General features: G+C 58.0%; 1 protein-coding gene across 1 annotated transcript; it reads left to right on the plus strand.

Moving 5' to 3' along the window:
- Positions 1-415: 415 nt before the first annotated feature.
- Flg (filaggrin) lies at positions 416-15,128 on the plus strand. Its single transcript, XM_021627550.2, has 3 exons — positions 416-465; positions 2,934-3,093; positions 3,664-15,128. Exons 2-3 carry the CDS (start codon positions 2,956-2,958, stop codon positions 14,593-14,595), a joined length of 11,070 nt encoding a protein of 3,689 aa, XP_021483225.2. The 5' UTR covers positions 416-465; positions 2,934-2,955; the 3' UTR covers positions 14,596-15,128.
- The last annotated feature ends 225 nt before the right edge of the window (positions 15,129-15,353 follow it).

Here is a 15,353-nt window from a genome sequence, read left to right on the forward strand (position 1 = left end):
GCATGGAGGTAGGTACTGCACTGCTGTTGAATGTTATATTCAATACACTTACAATTTATACTTTTATATACAATATACTTATGTACAATACACTTGCAATACAATACGCTTACAATTTATACTTACCAGATCAAATTGGGAGCTACAAAAACATAGGTATGCATACACGAACCTTTAGTAAAGACTCTCATAAAATCACCAGAGGACTTATGTAAATCCAAATTTGGAGCTTGCTAAAACAAGTACACATGAGTACGTGAGGAAGTTGAGAAGTAAACACATGTCACTGGAGAAATAGAGGTGGAGATATGGGTGGATCTGGGTTTGGTTAAGAATGAATCAGACCATCCCACAGAGAGTGGCTCCTCCCTGGATGGACTTACTGTATAAAAGGACCATCCACTTAGCCTGCAGTACCCAGCAAGCTCCTTCAGCTGCATTCTCTTCACTCTTCTTCCAAGCAAGGTAAGAGGGAGATATATTAGACTTGGCTGGGTTAGTGTTAAGACAAGTGGATACCTGAATAACTATGAATTCTTAGAAAAAAGGTCTAAATATTTAGAGTTTTTCATTTACTTTTATTGTCATTATCACTGAAAGTTTGTGATATATTATTCTATAATTCAATATATTATATTATGTTATATTAATATCATATATATATATAAAATGAATGAATAGATTTTATTTTCATGAGGTCCCTTAATGCTCTCTTTGCATTGGTGGTTTGTCTATGTTTTCACTCACTCAAAAAAGTTATTTAGGCCCTTCTCTGCACAGCGCTGCTGCCAATGGCATTGAGCTTACATCAGTGAGCTATACAAATTGTATACTTTAGAAGTTTACATTTAGATGTTAAAATATTTAGAAGACAATAAATGAGTATGTCTACTAATGATAAGAATTATGAAGAAAGTGGACAGTCATATAGCAGCATAATGGGAAGGCGAGCGTATTACAGATTGGAGAGCCAAGGAATACCCCTCTGGAGAATTGTCTTTTGTTTTCCTTTCTTTCTGCCTTTCTTTCCTTCTTTAGTTATTTATTTTATTTTTCAAATCACTGAATAAGAATTTTGGTTGACATAGAATTGTACATAACAAAGAAATATACACCTCATTTACCTGAATAAAGTAAAATAAAAAAATCAGGAAAATTATATCTATTATCCAAACACTTATAATGTTTAAAATTTTAGAGATAAGAATAATAAAAATTGAAAAATATGCTTGAAACCAAAACCTTCTCTAGTTTATAATCATTATTCTATCGTGCTACAATAATAATGTGCAATAATCATTATTATAATATAAATGTTGCATAATCATATTTCGTGATTCTTAGCTTCAGACCACAGTGATTCGTCACTCTGCCCTGTCAACTCTGCATACATAGCATTTCTTTTTTTTATAATTTTTATTTTTTATATTAATCACAGGTTATTTACTTTGCATCCCAGCTGTAGCCCCCTCCTTCTTTCCCTCCCAATTTCACCCTCCCTCCCTCATCTCCTCCCTGCCCCTTTCCAAGTCCACTGCATACATAACATTTCAAATCCATTTACTTTTGCCTCTTAGTCTATGATGATCATTCTGATTTGGTGTATACTTGAATCCTTCCTCTGATTGTTACAAGAAAATACCACAAGTCTGCCCATTTTTCAATTGATGAACATTTGAGTCATTTCTATTATAAAGATTATAAATAATGGAACTATAGCATTTTGTGCAATAATTTTGGCTCTGTGTTTGTGTTTGTGTGTGTGTTTCTGTTAGGTAGGAGTCTTCGAGGGATAAACTTCTGGTTCTTAGATACTACCAAACAATATTACAAAGGACTTCAGTAAATTTAAGCACCCTCTAGCAGAAGACACAAAATTTGTCTGTGTCTTCATCAATATTTCATGCTTTCATGTTTCATTTTTTCCTCATATATTTCTTTTTTTAATTATTTTTTACTGCTTCTGTGTTCCCAAATAGAATGCTTTAATTTTTAATTTTGCCATTATATTATATGCCACATAGTGAGCTCTTTAGAAACAACACACACACACATACACACACGCACAAACAGCTATCGTTGTTCTCAGAAGAAAGGTTAATCGAAAACACTCAAAAATAACTATTGGACAAAGTAACATTTTAGTACACAGTTAATTCGATCATCATTCTATCACATTCAGAGTAAAATGCAGTAATGATCTTAGTTATAAGATCATTCTACATGAGCAATATCTAATTTCACACTTAACCTTGCATTAATCATGGGCTTTATTTACCCTGTAATTTCAAATGCTTCATAAGGCATAATGAAGTATTATTGCCTTTCAGTGGATAATCATAAACTTGTAAAACTATAAATTTAAATAAGTCACAGCAAAAATCAGCAAATATATTTCATTTTGTCAAAAACGTAAAGGCCCATAATGCTTTAGGTAAGTTTATTATAATCATATTTAACAAATTTATGTTACCTATAGTATTTTGATTTTGCCTGTTATAAAAATGTAAAAATTATCATTGCAATGATGCACACATAAGTACGCATTTCATTTATTGATATTCTTATTATTTTCTGATCACTGAGGAGATAAGCAAGTAAACTTTTTATTAAAAGGCCAGGAAGAAAAGCCAACTAACCAAAAGGCACTGAATTGCTTAGAGCACACTGACTTACAGGAGGTTAAGAAGCTGGTAGGTAGTAAGTGCTTTCGATGTATATAAAGACACCAAATAAGCAGTGTCAGGTACCAAAGTTACCCAATGTTTTACTCTGTAAACACTAAAAAAAGAGTTGTTCATGTGCAAGTTTTATTTCAAAAATTACTTTTTAAAGAATACTATGGGTTATAAAATATAAATAATCATTACAATGATAACTACAACCTATAAAATAAAATGAAAGAAGAAATGAATTTTGTTTCACTTTCCTAGGTTACATATATACTACTGAAAAATGTCCACTCTCCTGGAAAACATCACTGGCATAATTGGAATTTTCCACCAATACTCACAAAATGATGATGAGAAAAAAACACTGAGCAAAGAAGAGCTGAAGGAACTTCTGGAGGTAGAATTACGAGCAGTCTTGAAGGTAAGAGACAAACAAAAGAACAAGAAAGACAAACATCTCTTTCTTACAAATAATATAAATACATATTGTATAAAAATTGTATGTAATTCATTTTTTTGTATTTCGTTTTTAAATGAAATACATAACCAAGATTCAGAAGGCATAAAAATTTTAGCTCTCTTTAAATAAGTACGTGTTATTAACATAGAAGTAACATCTGTGAAGGAAAAATACTACCAATATTATTTACCAAATAATGTGAAATGCTAGTAAATAAACTTCTCACAGGATTATTCCCCAAATCATGAATATTATTAGAAAACACTCAGAAGAACCATATAATATGAAATGAATAAAACTTTGATTCATAAATTGAGTAAAAGTTTAAAGACCACAGGAACCACAGGCATGACGTCTATCATATGAATAAAACTTAAGTCATGTGAGAAAAAGGGGAAGAGAATGAAAAGTTTAAAATCTACACGACTTTGGACAAATTTCATTTCTAAGATATTGTAAATTTATGTATTGCATTTGTATTATACAATGTAATTAGCTGTGATGAAGATCCATCTTTCTGAATTCTTACAGAATCCAGATGACGAAGACATTGGGGAGGTCTTCATGCAAATGCTAGATGTAGACCATGATGAAAAAATAGACTTCACTGAGTATTTACTGATGGTGTTAAAGTTGGCAGAGGCATATTATGAATCAGTACAGAAAAAAAGTATCCAAACGAAAGGAAAAAGGAGGAGAAGTAAACCTCATTATGAAGGAGTGGAGGAAGATGGAGAAGAAGAAGAAGAAGAAGAAAGAACACACAGATCTCCTCATGGAAGAAGAGTTGGAAAGAATAAAAATGACAGATCAAAGAGTCCAAAAGAGAGAAGAGACAAAAAACACAAATCAAGCAAAAGAAATAAGGAAAGACACACAAACACTCACGAAAAAACAAAAATATGTGGACAATACTTTGATGCAAGAGGAGACAACAACTCGGGACTCTACCAGATGTACTACTACGAGGACGAACACCCCGAGTCCCAGTCCGAGCAGGAGCACCCCGAGGCCGGCCACAGGCAGCAGCATTCTGGCGGCAGGGCACCCCAGCGAGGCCGCCAGGGACAAGAGAGGGACAGCGCCGGGCACCGTGGCTCCAGCGAAGGACGCAGCTCCTCTGGCCGCCAGGAAGGGGCCCCCCGAGGAGGCTCTGGACCCCGTGGCGGACACGGCCAGGGGTCCCACAGGGAACCTGCACGGGACAGCTCTGAGCACGCCCGGTCCGGAAGGGGCCAGGCCCAGGCCCGGGGACCCTCAGGGTCCAGCCCCAGAAGGGTCCAGGAGGGACACGAGCACCACGCAGCAGACCGCGCTCGGCGCTCTGGGTCAAGCCAGGGCCGGGTAGGCTCCGAATCCCCCCAGGGCCAGGCAGGACGCAGAGGAGCAGCCGAAAGCCACAGACAACCATCTAGGCACCAAGCTGACTCTCCCCAGGGCCGCCCCAGCTCGGGCTCCAGAACAAGACAGGAGTCCCCCTCTGACCAGCAGTCCCCCGAAGGCGCCAGGCGCCACCCGTCCCGGAGGAGAGGAGCCCAGGAGGACAGCGCCAGCCAGGCCAGTGACAGCGAGGGCCATTCAGAAGTGGAAGTCAGGCGCAGGCCGGCCTCACAGTCCAGCAGGAGGAGCGGGTCCCGTGGCCAGGCAACTGACAGCGCCGAGCCATCGGGGATCCGTCAAGGTGGCCGAGGGTCCCAGTCGGGATCGCGGCCCGGGCAGGCTCAGGGCAGCCGAAGTCACGAAGACAGAGCCAGCCGCTCCGCTGGCCAGGGCCGTCGGCCGTCCAGCGAGAGTCAGGCCAGCGACAGTGAGAGCCACTCCGATATCTCGGAGGGCCGGGCACGGGGAGCCCACGGTCAGTCCGCAGCAGGCCACAGGCACGAGCAGAGACCCTCGCCAGGACACCAGGGCTCCGGGCTCTACCAGATGTACTACTACGAGGACGAACACCCCGAGTCCCAGTCCGAGCAGGAGCACCCCGAGGCCGGCCACAGGCAGCAGCATTCTGGCGGCAGGGCACCCCAGCGAGGCCGCCAGGGACAAGAGAGGGACAGCGCCGGGCACCGTGGCTCCAGCGAAGGACGCAGCTCCTCTGGCCGCCAGGAAGGGGCCCCCCGAGGAGGCTCTGGACCCCGTGGCGGACACGGCCAGGCGTCCCACAGGGAACCTGCACGGGACAGCTCTGAGCACGCCCGGTCCGGAAGGGGCCAGGCCCAGGCCCGGGGACCCTCAGGGTCCAGCCCCAGAAGGGTCCAGGAGGGACACGAGCACCACGCAGCAGACCGCGCTCGGCGCTCCGGGTCAAGCCAGGGCCGGGTAGGCTCCGAATCCCCCCAGGGCCAGGCAGGACGCAGAGGAGCAGCCGAAAGCCACAGACAACCATCTAGGCACCAAGCTGACTCTCCCCAGGGCCGCCCCAGCTCGGGCTCCAGAACAAGACAGGAGTCCCCCTCTGACCAGCAGTCCCCCGAAGGCGCCAGGCGCCACCCGTCCCGGAGGAGAGGAGCCCAGGAGGACAGCGCCAGCCAGGCCAGTGACAGCGAGGGCCATTCAGAAGTGGAAGTCAGGCGCAGGCCGGCCTCACAGTCCAGCAGGAGGAGCGGGTCCCGTGGCCAGGCAACTGACAGCGCCGAGCCATCGGGGATCCGTCAAGGTGGCCGAGGGTCCCAGTCGGGATCGCGGCCCGGGCAGGCTCAGGGCAGCCGAAGTCACGAAGACAGAGCCAGCCGCTCCGCTGGCCAGGGCCGTCGGCCGTCCAGCGAGAGTCAGGCCAGCGACAGTGAGAGCCACTCCGATATCTCGGAGGGCCGGGCACGGGGAGCCCACGGTCAGTCCGCAGCAGGCCACAGGCACGAGCAGAGACCCTCGCCAGGACACCAGGGCTCCGGGCTCTACCAGATGTACTACTACGAGGACGAACACCCCGAGTCCCAGTCCGAGCAGGAGCACCCCGAGGCCGGCCACAGGCAGCAGCATTCTGGCGGCAGGGCACCCCAGCGAGGCCGCCAGGGACAAGAGAGGGACAGCGCCGGGCACCGTGGCTCCAGCGAAGGACGCAGCTCCTCTGGCCGCCAGGAAGGGGCCCCCCGAGGAGGCTCTGGACCCCGTGGCGGACACGGCCAGGGGTCCCACAGGGAACCTGCACGGGACAGCTCTGAGCACGCCCGGTCCGGAAGGGGCCAGGCCCAGGCCCGGGGACCCTCAGGGTCCAGCCCCAGAAGGGTCCAGGAGGGACACGAGCACCACGCAGCAGACCGCGCTCGGCGCTCCGGGCCAAGCCAGGGCCGGGTAGGCTCCGAATCCCCCCAGGGCCAGGCAGGACGCAGAGGAGCAGCCGAAAGCCACAGACAACCATCTAGGCACCAAGCTGACTCTCCCCAGGGCCGCCCCAGCTCGGGCTCCAGAACAAGACAGGAGTCCCCCTCTGACCAGCAGTCCCCCGAAGGCGCCAGGCGCCACCCGTCCCGGAGGAGAGGAGCCCAGGAGGACAGCGCCAGCCAGGCCAGTGACAGCGAGGGCCATTCAGAAGTGGAAGTCAGGCGCAGGCCGGCCTCACAGTCCAGCAGGAGGAGCGGGTCCCGTGGCCAGGCAACTGACAGCGCCGAGCCATCGGGGATCCGTCAAGGTGGCCGAGGGTCCCAGTCGGGATCGCGGCCCGGGCAGGCTCAGGGCAGCCGAAGTCACGAAGACAGAGCCAGCCGCTCCGCTGGCCAGGGCCGTCGGCCGTCCAGCGAGAGTCAGGCCAGCGACAGTGAGAGCCACTCCGATATCTCGGAGGGCCGGGCACGGGGAGCCCACGGTCAGTCCGCAGCAGGCCACAGGCACGAGCAGAGACCCTCGCCAGGACACCAGGGCTCCGGGCTCTACCAGATGTACTACTACGAGGACGAACACCCCGAGTCCCAGTCCGAGCAGGAGCACCCCGAGGCCGGCCACAGGCAGCAGCATTCTGGCGGCAGGGCACCCCAGCGAGGCCGCCAGGGACAAGAGAGGGACAGCGCCGGGCACCGTGGCTCCAGCGAAGGACGCAGCTCCTCTGGCCGCCAGGAAGGGGCCCCCCGAGGAGGCTCTGGACCCCGTGGCGGACACGGCCAGGCGTCCCACAGGGAACCTGCACGGGACAGCTCTGAGCACGCCCGGTCCGGAAGGGGCCAGGCCCAGGCCCGGGGACCCTCAGGGTCCAGCCCCAGAAGGGTCCAGGAGGGACACGAGCACCACGCAGCAGACCGCGCTCGGCGCTCCGGGTCAAGCCAGGGCCGGGTAGGCTCCGAATCCCCCCAGGGCCAGGCAGGACGCAGAGGAGCAGCCGAAAGCCACAGACAACCATCTAGGCACCAAGCTGACTCTCCCCAGGGCCGCCCCAGCTCGGGCTCCAGAACAAGACAGGAGTCCCCCTCTGACCAGCAGTCCCCCGAAGGCGCCAGGCGCCACCCGTCCCGGAGGAGAGGAGCCCAGGAGGACAGCGCCAGCCAGGCCAGTGACAGCGAGGGCCATTCAGAAGTGGAAGTCAGGCGCAGGCCGGCCTCACAGTCCAGCAGGAGGAGCGGGTCCCGTGGCCAGGCAACTGACAGCGCCGAGCCATCGGGGATCCGTCAAGGTGGCCGAGGGTCCCAGTCGGGATCGCGGCCCGGGCAGGCTCAGGGCAGCCGAAGTCACGAAGACAGAGCCAGCCGCTCCGCTGGCCAGGGCCGTCGGCCGTCCAGCGAGAGTCAGGCCAGCGACAGTGAGAGCCACTCCGATATCTCGGAGGGCCGGGCACGGGGAGCCCACGGTCAGTCCGCAGCAGGCCACAGGCACGAGCAGAGACCCTCGCCAGGACACCAGGGCTCCGGGCTCTACCAGATGTACTACTACGAGGACGAACACCCCGAGTCCCAGTCCGAGCAGGAGCACCCCGAGGCCGGCCACAGGCAGCAGCATTCTGGCGGCAGGGCACCCCAGCGAGGCCGCCAGGGACAAGAGAGGGACAGCGCCGGGCACCGTGGCTCCAGCGAAGGACGCAGCTCCTCTGGCCGCCAGGAAGGGGCCCCCCGAGGAGGCTCTGGACCCCGTGGCGGACACGGCCAGGCGTCCCACAGGGAACCTGCACGGGACAGCTCTGAGCACGCCCGGTCCGGAAGGGGCCAGGCCCAGGCCCGGGGACCCTCAGGGTCCAGCCCCAGAAGGGTCCAGGAGGGACACGAGCACCACGCAGCAGACCGCGCTCGGCGCTCCGGGTCAAGCCAGGGCCGGGTAGGCTCCGAATCCCCCCAGGGCCAGGCAGGACGCAGAGGAGCAGCCGAAAGCCACAGACAACCATCTAGGCACCAAGCTGACTCTCCCCAGGGCCGCCCCAGCTCGGGCTCCAGAACAAGACAGGAGTCCCCCTCTGACCAGCAGTCCCCCGAAGGCGCCAGGCGCCACCCGTCCCGGAGGAGAGGAGCCCAGGAGGACAGCGCCAGCCAGGCCAGTGACAGCGAGGGCCATTCAGAAGTGGAAGTCAGGCGCAGGCCGGCCTCACAGTCCAGCAGGAGGAGCGGGTCCCGTGGCCAGGCAACTGACAGCGCCGAGCCATCGGGGATCCGTCAAGGTGGCCGAGGGTCCCAGTCGGGATCGCGGCCCGGGCAGGCTCAGGGCAGCCGAAGTCACGAAGACAGAGCCAGCCGCTCCGCTGGCCAGGGCCGTCGGCCGTCCAGCGAGAGTCAGGCCAGCGACAGTGAGAGCCACTCCGATATCTCGGAGGGCCGGGCACGGGGAGCCCACGGTCAGTCCGCAGCAGGCCACAGGCACGAGCAGAGACCCTCGCCAGGACACCAGGGCTCCGGGCTCTACCAGATGTACTACTACGAGGACGAACACCCCGAGTCCCAGTCCGAGCAGGAGCACCCCGAGGCCGGCCACAGGCAGCAGCATTCTGGCGGCAGGGCACCCCAGCGAGGCCGCCAGGGACAAGAGAGGGACAGCGCCGGGCACCGTGGCTCCAGCGAAGGACGCAGCTCCTCTGGCCGCCAGGAAGGGGCCCCCCGAGGAGGCTCTGGACCCCGTGGCGGACACGGCCAGGGGTCCCACAGGGAACCTGCACGGGACAGCTCTGAGCACGCCCGGTCCGGAAGGGGCCAGGCCCAGGCCCGGGGACCCTCAGGGTCCAGCCCCAGAAGGGTCCAGGAGGGACACGAGCACCACGCAGCAGACCGCGCTCGGCGCTCCGGGCCAAGCCAGGGCCGGGTAGGCTCCGAATCCCCCCAGGGCCAGGCAGGACGCAGAGGAGCAGCCGAAAGCCACAGACAACCATCTAGGCACCAAGCTGACTCTCCCCAGGGCCGCCCCAGCTCGGGCTCCAGAACAAGACAGGAGTCCCCCTCTGACCAGCAGTCCCCCGAAGGCGCCAGGCGCCACCCGTCCCGGAGGAGAGGAGCCCAGGAGGACAGCGCCAGCCAGGCCAGTGACAGCGAGGGCCATTCAGAAGTGGAAGTCAGGCGCAGGCCGGCCTCACAGTCCAGCAGGAGGAGCGGGTCCCGTGGCCAGGCAACTGACAGCGCCGAGCCATCGGGGATCCGTCAAGGTGGCCGAGGGTCCCAGTCGGGATCGCGGCCCGGGCAGGCTCAGGGCAGCCGAAGTCACGAAGACAGAGCCAGCCGCTCCGCTGGCCAGGGCCGTCGGCCGTCCAGCGAGAGTCAGGCCAGCGACAGTGAGAGCCACTCCGATATCTCGGAGGGCCGGGCACGGGGAGCCCACGGTCAGTCCGCAGCAGGCCACAGGCACGAGCAGAGACCCTCGCCAGGACACCAGGGCTCCGGGCTCTACCAGATGTACTACTACGAGGACGAACACCCCGAGTCCCAGTCCGAGCAGGAGCACCCCGAGGCCGGCCACAGGCAGCAGCATTCTGGCGGCAGGGCACCCCAGCGAGGCCGCCAGGGACAAGAGAGGGACAGCGCCGGGCACCGTGGCTCCAGCGAAGGACGCAGCTCCTCTGGCCGCCAGGAAGGGGCCCCCCGAGGAGGCTCTGGACCCCGTGGCGGACACGGCCAGGCGTCCCACAGGGAACCTGCACGGGACAGCTCTGAGCACGCCCGGTCCGGAAGGGGCCAGGCCCAGGCCCGGGGACCCTCAGGGTCCAGCCCCAGAAGGGTCCAGGAGGGACACGAGCACCACGCAGCAGACCGCGCTCGGCGCTCCGGGTCAAGCCAGGGCCGGGTAGGCTCCGAATCCCCCCAGGGCCAGGCAGGACGCAGAGGAGCAGCCGAAAGCCACAGACAACCATCTAGGCACCAAGCTGACTCTCCCCAGGGCCGCCCCAGCTCGGGCTCCAGAACAAGACAGGAGTCCCCCTCTGACCAGCAGTCCCCCGAAGGCGCCAGGCGCCACCCGTCCCGGAGGAGAGGAGCCCAGGAGGACAGCGCCAGCCAGGCCAGTGACAGCGAGGGCCATTCAGAAGTGGAAGTCAGGCGCAGGCCGGCCTCACAGTCCAGCAGGAGGAGCGGGTCCCGTGGCCAGGCAACTGACAGCGCCGAGCCATCGGGGATCCGTCAAGGTGGCCGAGGGTCCCAGTCGGGATCGCGGCCCGGGCAGGCTCAGGGCAGCCGAAGTCACGAAGACAGAGCCAGCCGCTCCGCTGGCCAGGGCCGTCGGCCGTCCAGCGAGAGTCAGGCCAGCGACAGTGAGAGCCACTCCGATATCTCGGAGGGCCGGGCACGGGGAGCCCACGGTCAGTCCGCAGCAGGCCACAGGCACGAGCAGAGACCCTCGCCAGGACACCAGGGCTCCGGGCTCTACCAGATGTACTACTACGAGGACGAACACCCCGAGTCCCAGTCCGAGCAGGAGCACCCCGAGGCCGGCCACAGGCAGCAGCATTCTGGCGGCAGGGCACCCCAGCGAGGCCGCCAGGGACAAGAGAGGGACAGCGCCGGGCACCGTGGCTCCAGCGAAGGACGCAGCTCCTCTGGCCGCCAGGAAGGGGCCCCCCGAGGAGGCTCTGGACCCCGTGGCGGACACGGCCAGGCGTCCCACAGGGAACCTGCACGGGACAGCTCTGAGCACGCCCGGTCCGGAAGGGGCCAGGCCCAGGCCCGGGGACCCTCAGGGTCCAGCCCCAGAAGGGTCCAGGAGGGACACGAGCACCACGCAGCAGACCGCGCTCGGCGCTCCGGGCCAAGCCAGGGCCGGGTAGGCTCCGAATCCCCCCAGGGCCAGGCAGGACGCAGAGGAGCAGCCGAAAGCCACAGACAACCATCTAGGCACCAAGCTGACTCTCCCCAGGGCCGCCCCAGCTCGGGCTCCAGAACAAGACAGGAGTCCCCCTCTGACCAGCAGTCCCCCGAAGGCGCCAGGCGCCACCCGTCCCGGAGGAGAGGAGCCCAGGAGGACAGCGCCAGCCAGGCCAGTGACAGCGAGGGCCATTCAGAAGTGGAAGTCAGGCGCAGGCCGGCCTCACAGTCCAGCAGGAGGAGCGGGTCCCGTGGCCAGGCAACTGACAGCGCCGAGCCATCGGGGATCCGTCAAGGTGGCCGAGGGTCCCAGTCGGGATCGCGGCCCGGGCAGGCTCAGGGCAGCCGAAGTCACGAAGACAGAGCCAGCCGCTCCGCTGGCCAGGGCCGTCGGCCGTCCAGCGAGAGTCAGGCCAGCGACAGTGAGAGCCACTCCGATATCTCGGAGGGCCGGGCACGGGGAGCCCACGGTCAGTCCGCAGCAGGCCACAGGCACGAGCAGAGACCCTCGCCAGGACACCAGGGCTCCGGGCTCTACCAGATGTACTACTACGAGGACGAACACCCCGAGTCCCAGTCCGAGCAGGAGCACCCCGAGGCCGGCCACAGGCAGCAGCATTCTGGCGGCAGGGCACCCCAGCGAGGCCGCCAGGGACAAGAGAGGGACAGCGCCGGGCACCGTGGCTCCAGCGAAGGACGCAGCTCCTCTGGCCGCCAGGAAGGGGCCCCCCGAGGAGGCTCTGGACCCCGTGGCGGACACGGCCAGGCGTCCCACAGGGAACCTGCACGGGACAGCTCTGAGCACGCCCGGTCCGGAAGGGGCCAGGCCCAGGCCCGGGGACCCTCAGGGTCCAGCCCCAGAAGGGTCCAGGAGGGACACGAGCACCACGCAGCAGACCGCGCTCGGCGCTCCGGGCCAAGCCAGGGCCGGGTAGGCTCCGAATCCCCCCAGGGCCAGGCAGGACGCAGAGGAGCAGCCGAAAGCCACAGACAACCATCTAGGCACCAAGCTGACTCTCCCCAGGGCCGCCCCAGCTCGGGCTCCAGAACAAGACAGGAGTCCCCCTCTGACCAGCAGTCCCCCGAAGGCGCCAGGCGCCACCCGTCCCGGAGGAGAGGAGCCCAGGAGGACAGCGCCAGCCAGGCCAGTGACAGCGAGGGCCATTCAGAAGTGGAAGTCAGGCGCAGGCCGGCCTCACAGTCCAGCAGGAGGAGCGGGTCCCGTGGCCAGGCAACTGACAGCGCCGAGCCATCGGGGATCCGTCAAGGTGGCCGAGGGTCCCAGTCGGGATCGCGGCCCGGGCAGGCTCAGGGCAGCCGAAGTCACGAAGACAGAGCCAGCCGCTCCGCTGGCCAGGGCCGTCGGCCGTCCAGCGAGAGTCAGGCCAGCGACAGTGAGAGCCACTCCGATATCTCGGAGGGCCGGGCACGGGGAGCCCACGGTCAGTCCGCAGCAGGCCACAGGCACGAGCAGAGACCCTCGCCAGGACACCAGGGCTCCGGGCTCTACCAGATGTACTACTACGAGGACGAACACCCCGAGTCCCAGTCCGAGCAGGAGCACCCCGAGGCCGGCCACAGGCAGCAGCATTCTGGCGGCAGGGCACCCCAGCGAGGCCGCCAGGGACAAGAGAGGGACAGCGCCGGGCACCGTGGCTCCAGCGAAGGACGCAGCTCCTCTGGCCGCCAGGAAGGGGCCCCCCGAGGAGGCTCTGGACCCCGTGGCGGACACGGCCAGGCGTCCCACAGGGAACCTGCACGGGACAGCTCTGAGCACGCCCGGTCCGGAAGGGGCCAGGCCCAGGCCCGGGGACCCTCAGGGTCCAGCCCCAGAAGGGTCCAGGAGGGACACGAGCACCACGCAGCAGACCGCGCTCGGCGCTCCGGGCCAAGCCAGGGCCGGGTAGGCTCCGAATCCCCCCAGGGCCAGGCAGGACGCAGAGGAGCAGCCGAAAGCCACAGACAACCATCTAGGCACCAAGCTGACTCTCCCCAGAGCCGCCCCAGCTCGGGCTCCAGAACAAGACAGGAGTCCCCCTCTGACCAGCAGTCCCCCGAAGGCGCCAGGCGCCACCCGTCCCGGAGGAGAGGAGCCCAGGAGGACAGCGCCAGCCAGGCCAGTGACAGCGAGGGCCATTCAGAAGTGGAAGTCAGGCGCAGGCCGGCCTCACAGTCCAGCAGGAGGAGCGGGTCCCGTGGCCAGGCAACTGACAGCGCCGAGCCATCGGGGATCCGTCAAGGTGGCCGAGGGTCCCAGTCGGGATCGCGGCCCGGGCAGGCTCAGGGCAGCCGAAGTCACGAAGACAGAGCCAGCCGCTCCGCTGGCCAGGGCCGTCGGCCGTCCAGCGAGAGTCAGGCCAGCGACAGTGAGAGCCACTCCGATATCTCGGAGGGCCGGGCACGGGGAGCCCACGGTCAGTCCGCAGCAGGCCACAGGCACGAGCAGAGACCCTCGCCAGGACACCAGGGCTCCGGGCTCTACCAGATGTACTACTACGAGGACGAACACCCCGAGTCCCAGTCCGAGCAGGAGCACCCCGAGGCCGGCCACAGGCAGCAGCATTCTGGCGGCAGGGCACCCCAGCGAGGCCGCCAGGGACAAGAGAGGGACAGCGCCGGGCACCGTGGCTCCAGCGAAGGACGCAGCTCCTCTGGCCGCCAGGAAGGGGCCCCCCGAGGAGGCTCTGGACCCCGTGGCGGACACGGCCAGGGGTCCCACAGGGAACCTGCACGGGACAGCTCTGAGCACGCCCGGTCCGGAAGGGGCCAGGCCCAGGCCCGGGGACCCTCAGGGTCCAGCCCCAGAAGGGTCCAGGAGGGACACGAGCACCACGCAGCAGACCGCGCTCGGCGCTCTGGGCCAAGCCAGGGCCGGGTAGGCTCCGAATCCCCCCAGGGCCAGGCAGGACGCAGAGGAGCAGCCGAAAGCCACAGACAACCATCTAGGCACCAAGCTGACTCTCCCCAGGGCCGCCCCAGCTCGGGCTCCAGAACAAGACAGGAGTCCCCCTCTGACCAGCAGTCCCCCGAAGGCGCCAGGCGCCACCCGTCCCGGAGGAGAGGAGCCCAGGAGGACAGCGCCAGCCAGGCCAGTGACAGCGAGGGCCATTCAGAAGTGGAAGTCAGGCGCAGGCCGGCCTCACAGTCCAGCAGGAGGAGCGGGTCCAGCTTAGGTGTCCAGGGGTCATCTGCTGCTGGACAGTTAGGAGAAATTTCAAGTGATAGGTCAAGACACTTGGAATTCAGTCAGTTACAGAGATATTATTACTATTAAGGAAAACAAAATGTGCACCAGAAAGAATGTTTAAAATCATGCTGGAATATGTCTTTTCTTTATGACATTTTGGTTATTGGTTTTCTTTTCTTTTTCTTTTTTGTTAAATTACTCCATATTTTCTTTTCGGGGTGGTAGTTTCTTCTTATTTTATGTATATTTTGGGCAAATATTTGTTAATTAGAGTATTTCTTGTGAGGATAATCATAGTATTTTTCATATTTGGTGGAAGTGTTAGTTCCTTCATCTTGACAGTTTCTTTTCCTGATTCACTTAAAATATTATTAGTAATAGTAGTAGTAGTTTTTTGGTCTTTTTTTTTTTTGTCTTTTTTTCCTGAAACCTTTAAAATACAAATTCATTGTTTGTTTTGGATTTCAAAGTTTCATGCATGCAATTGGAGTTTATAATGTGTGTCTCTTTGGATGGTATTAGATCTGTCTATTCTTCAGCTGCTGGAACACATTGGACATACCCAATTCACCTCAGTAAACATCATAATAATTTAAAAAAATAAACAATTGGCTATCTTACACTGTTTGTCTCTTTCATGCTTCATTTCGTTGACTTTTTTTCTGCATATCTGAAACACATTTTTAAAACTTTGTAGAAAAACTAATGATGAATAAAATTAATATGTCTCCCCTATATTTCCCCTGGAAATATTGTTCCATACTATTACCTTACTTAAAGGAGACTTTCTTTGTGGCCATGCCCTCCCTAGTAATGACACTGGCACTTATATTTATTCTTAGATT

This window comes from Meriones unguiculatus, chromosome 10 (assembly GCF_030254825.1).
Source record: "Meriones unguiculatus strain TT.TT164.6M chromosome 10, Bangor_MerUng_6.1, whole genome shotgun sequence".
Classification (NCBI taxonomy): domain Eukaryota; kingdom Metazoa; phylum Chordata; class Mammalia; order Rodentia; family Muridae; genus Meriones; species Meriones unguiculatus.

Excerpts from the sequence above, each read along its gene's own strand:
- Flg (XM_021627550.2), top strand. The coding sequence starts at position 2,956 with ATGTCCACTCTCCTGGAAAACATCACTGGCATAATTGGAATTTTCCAC. Across the intron at positions 3,094-3,663 it reads AATTACGAGCAGTCTTGAAG|AATCCAGATGACGAAGACAT; the intron begins GTAAGAGACAAA and ends GAATTCTTACAG.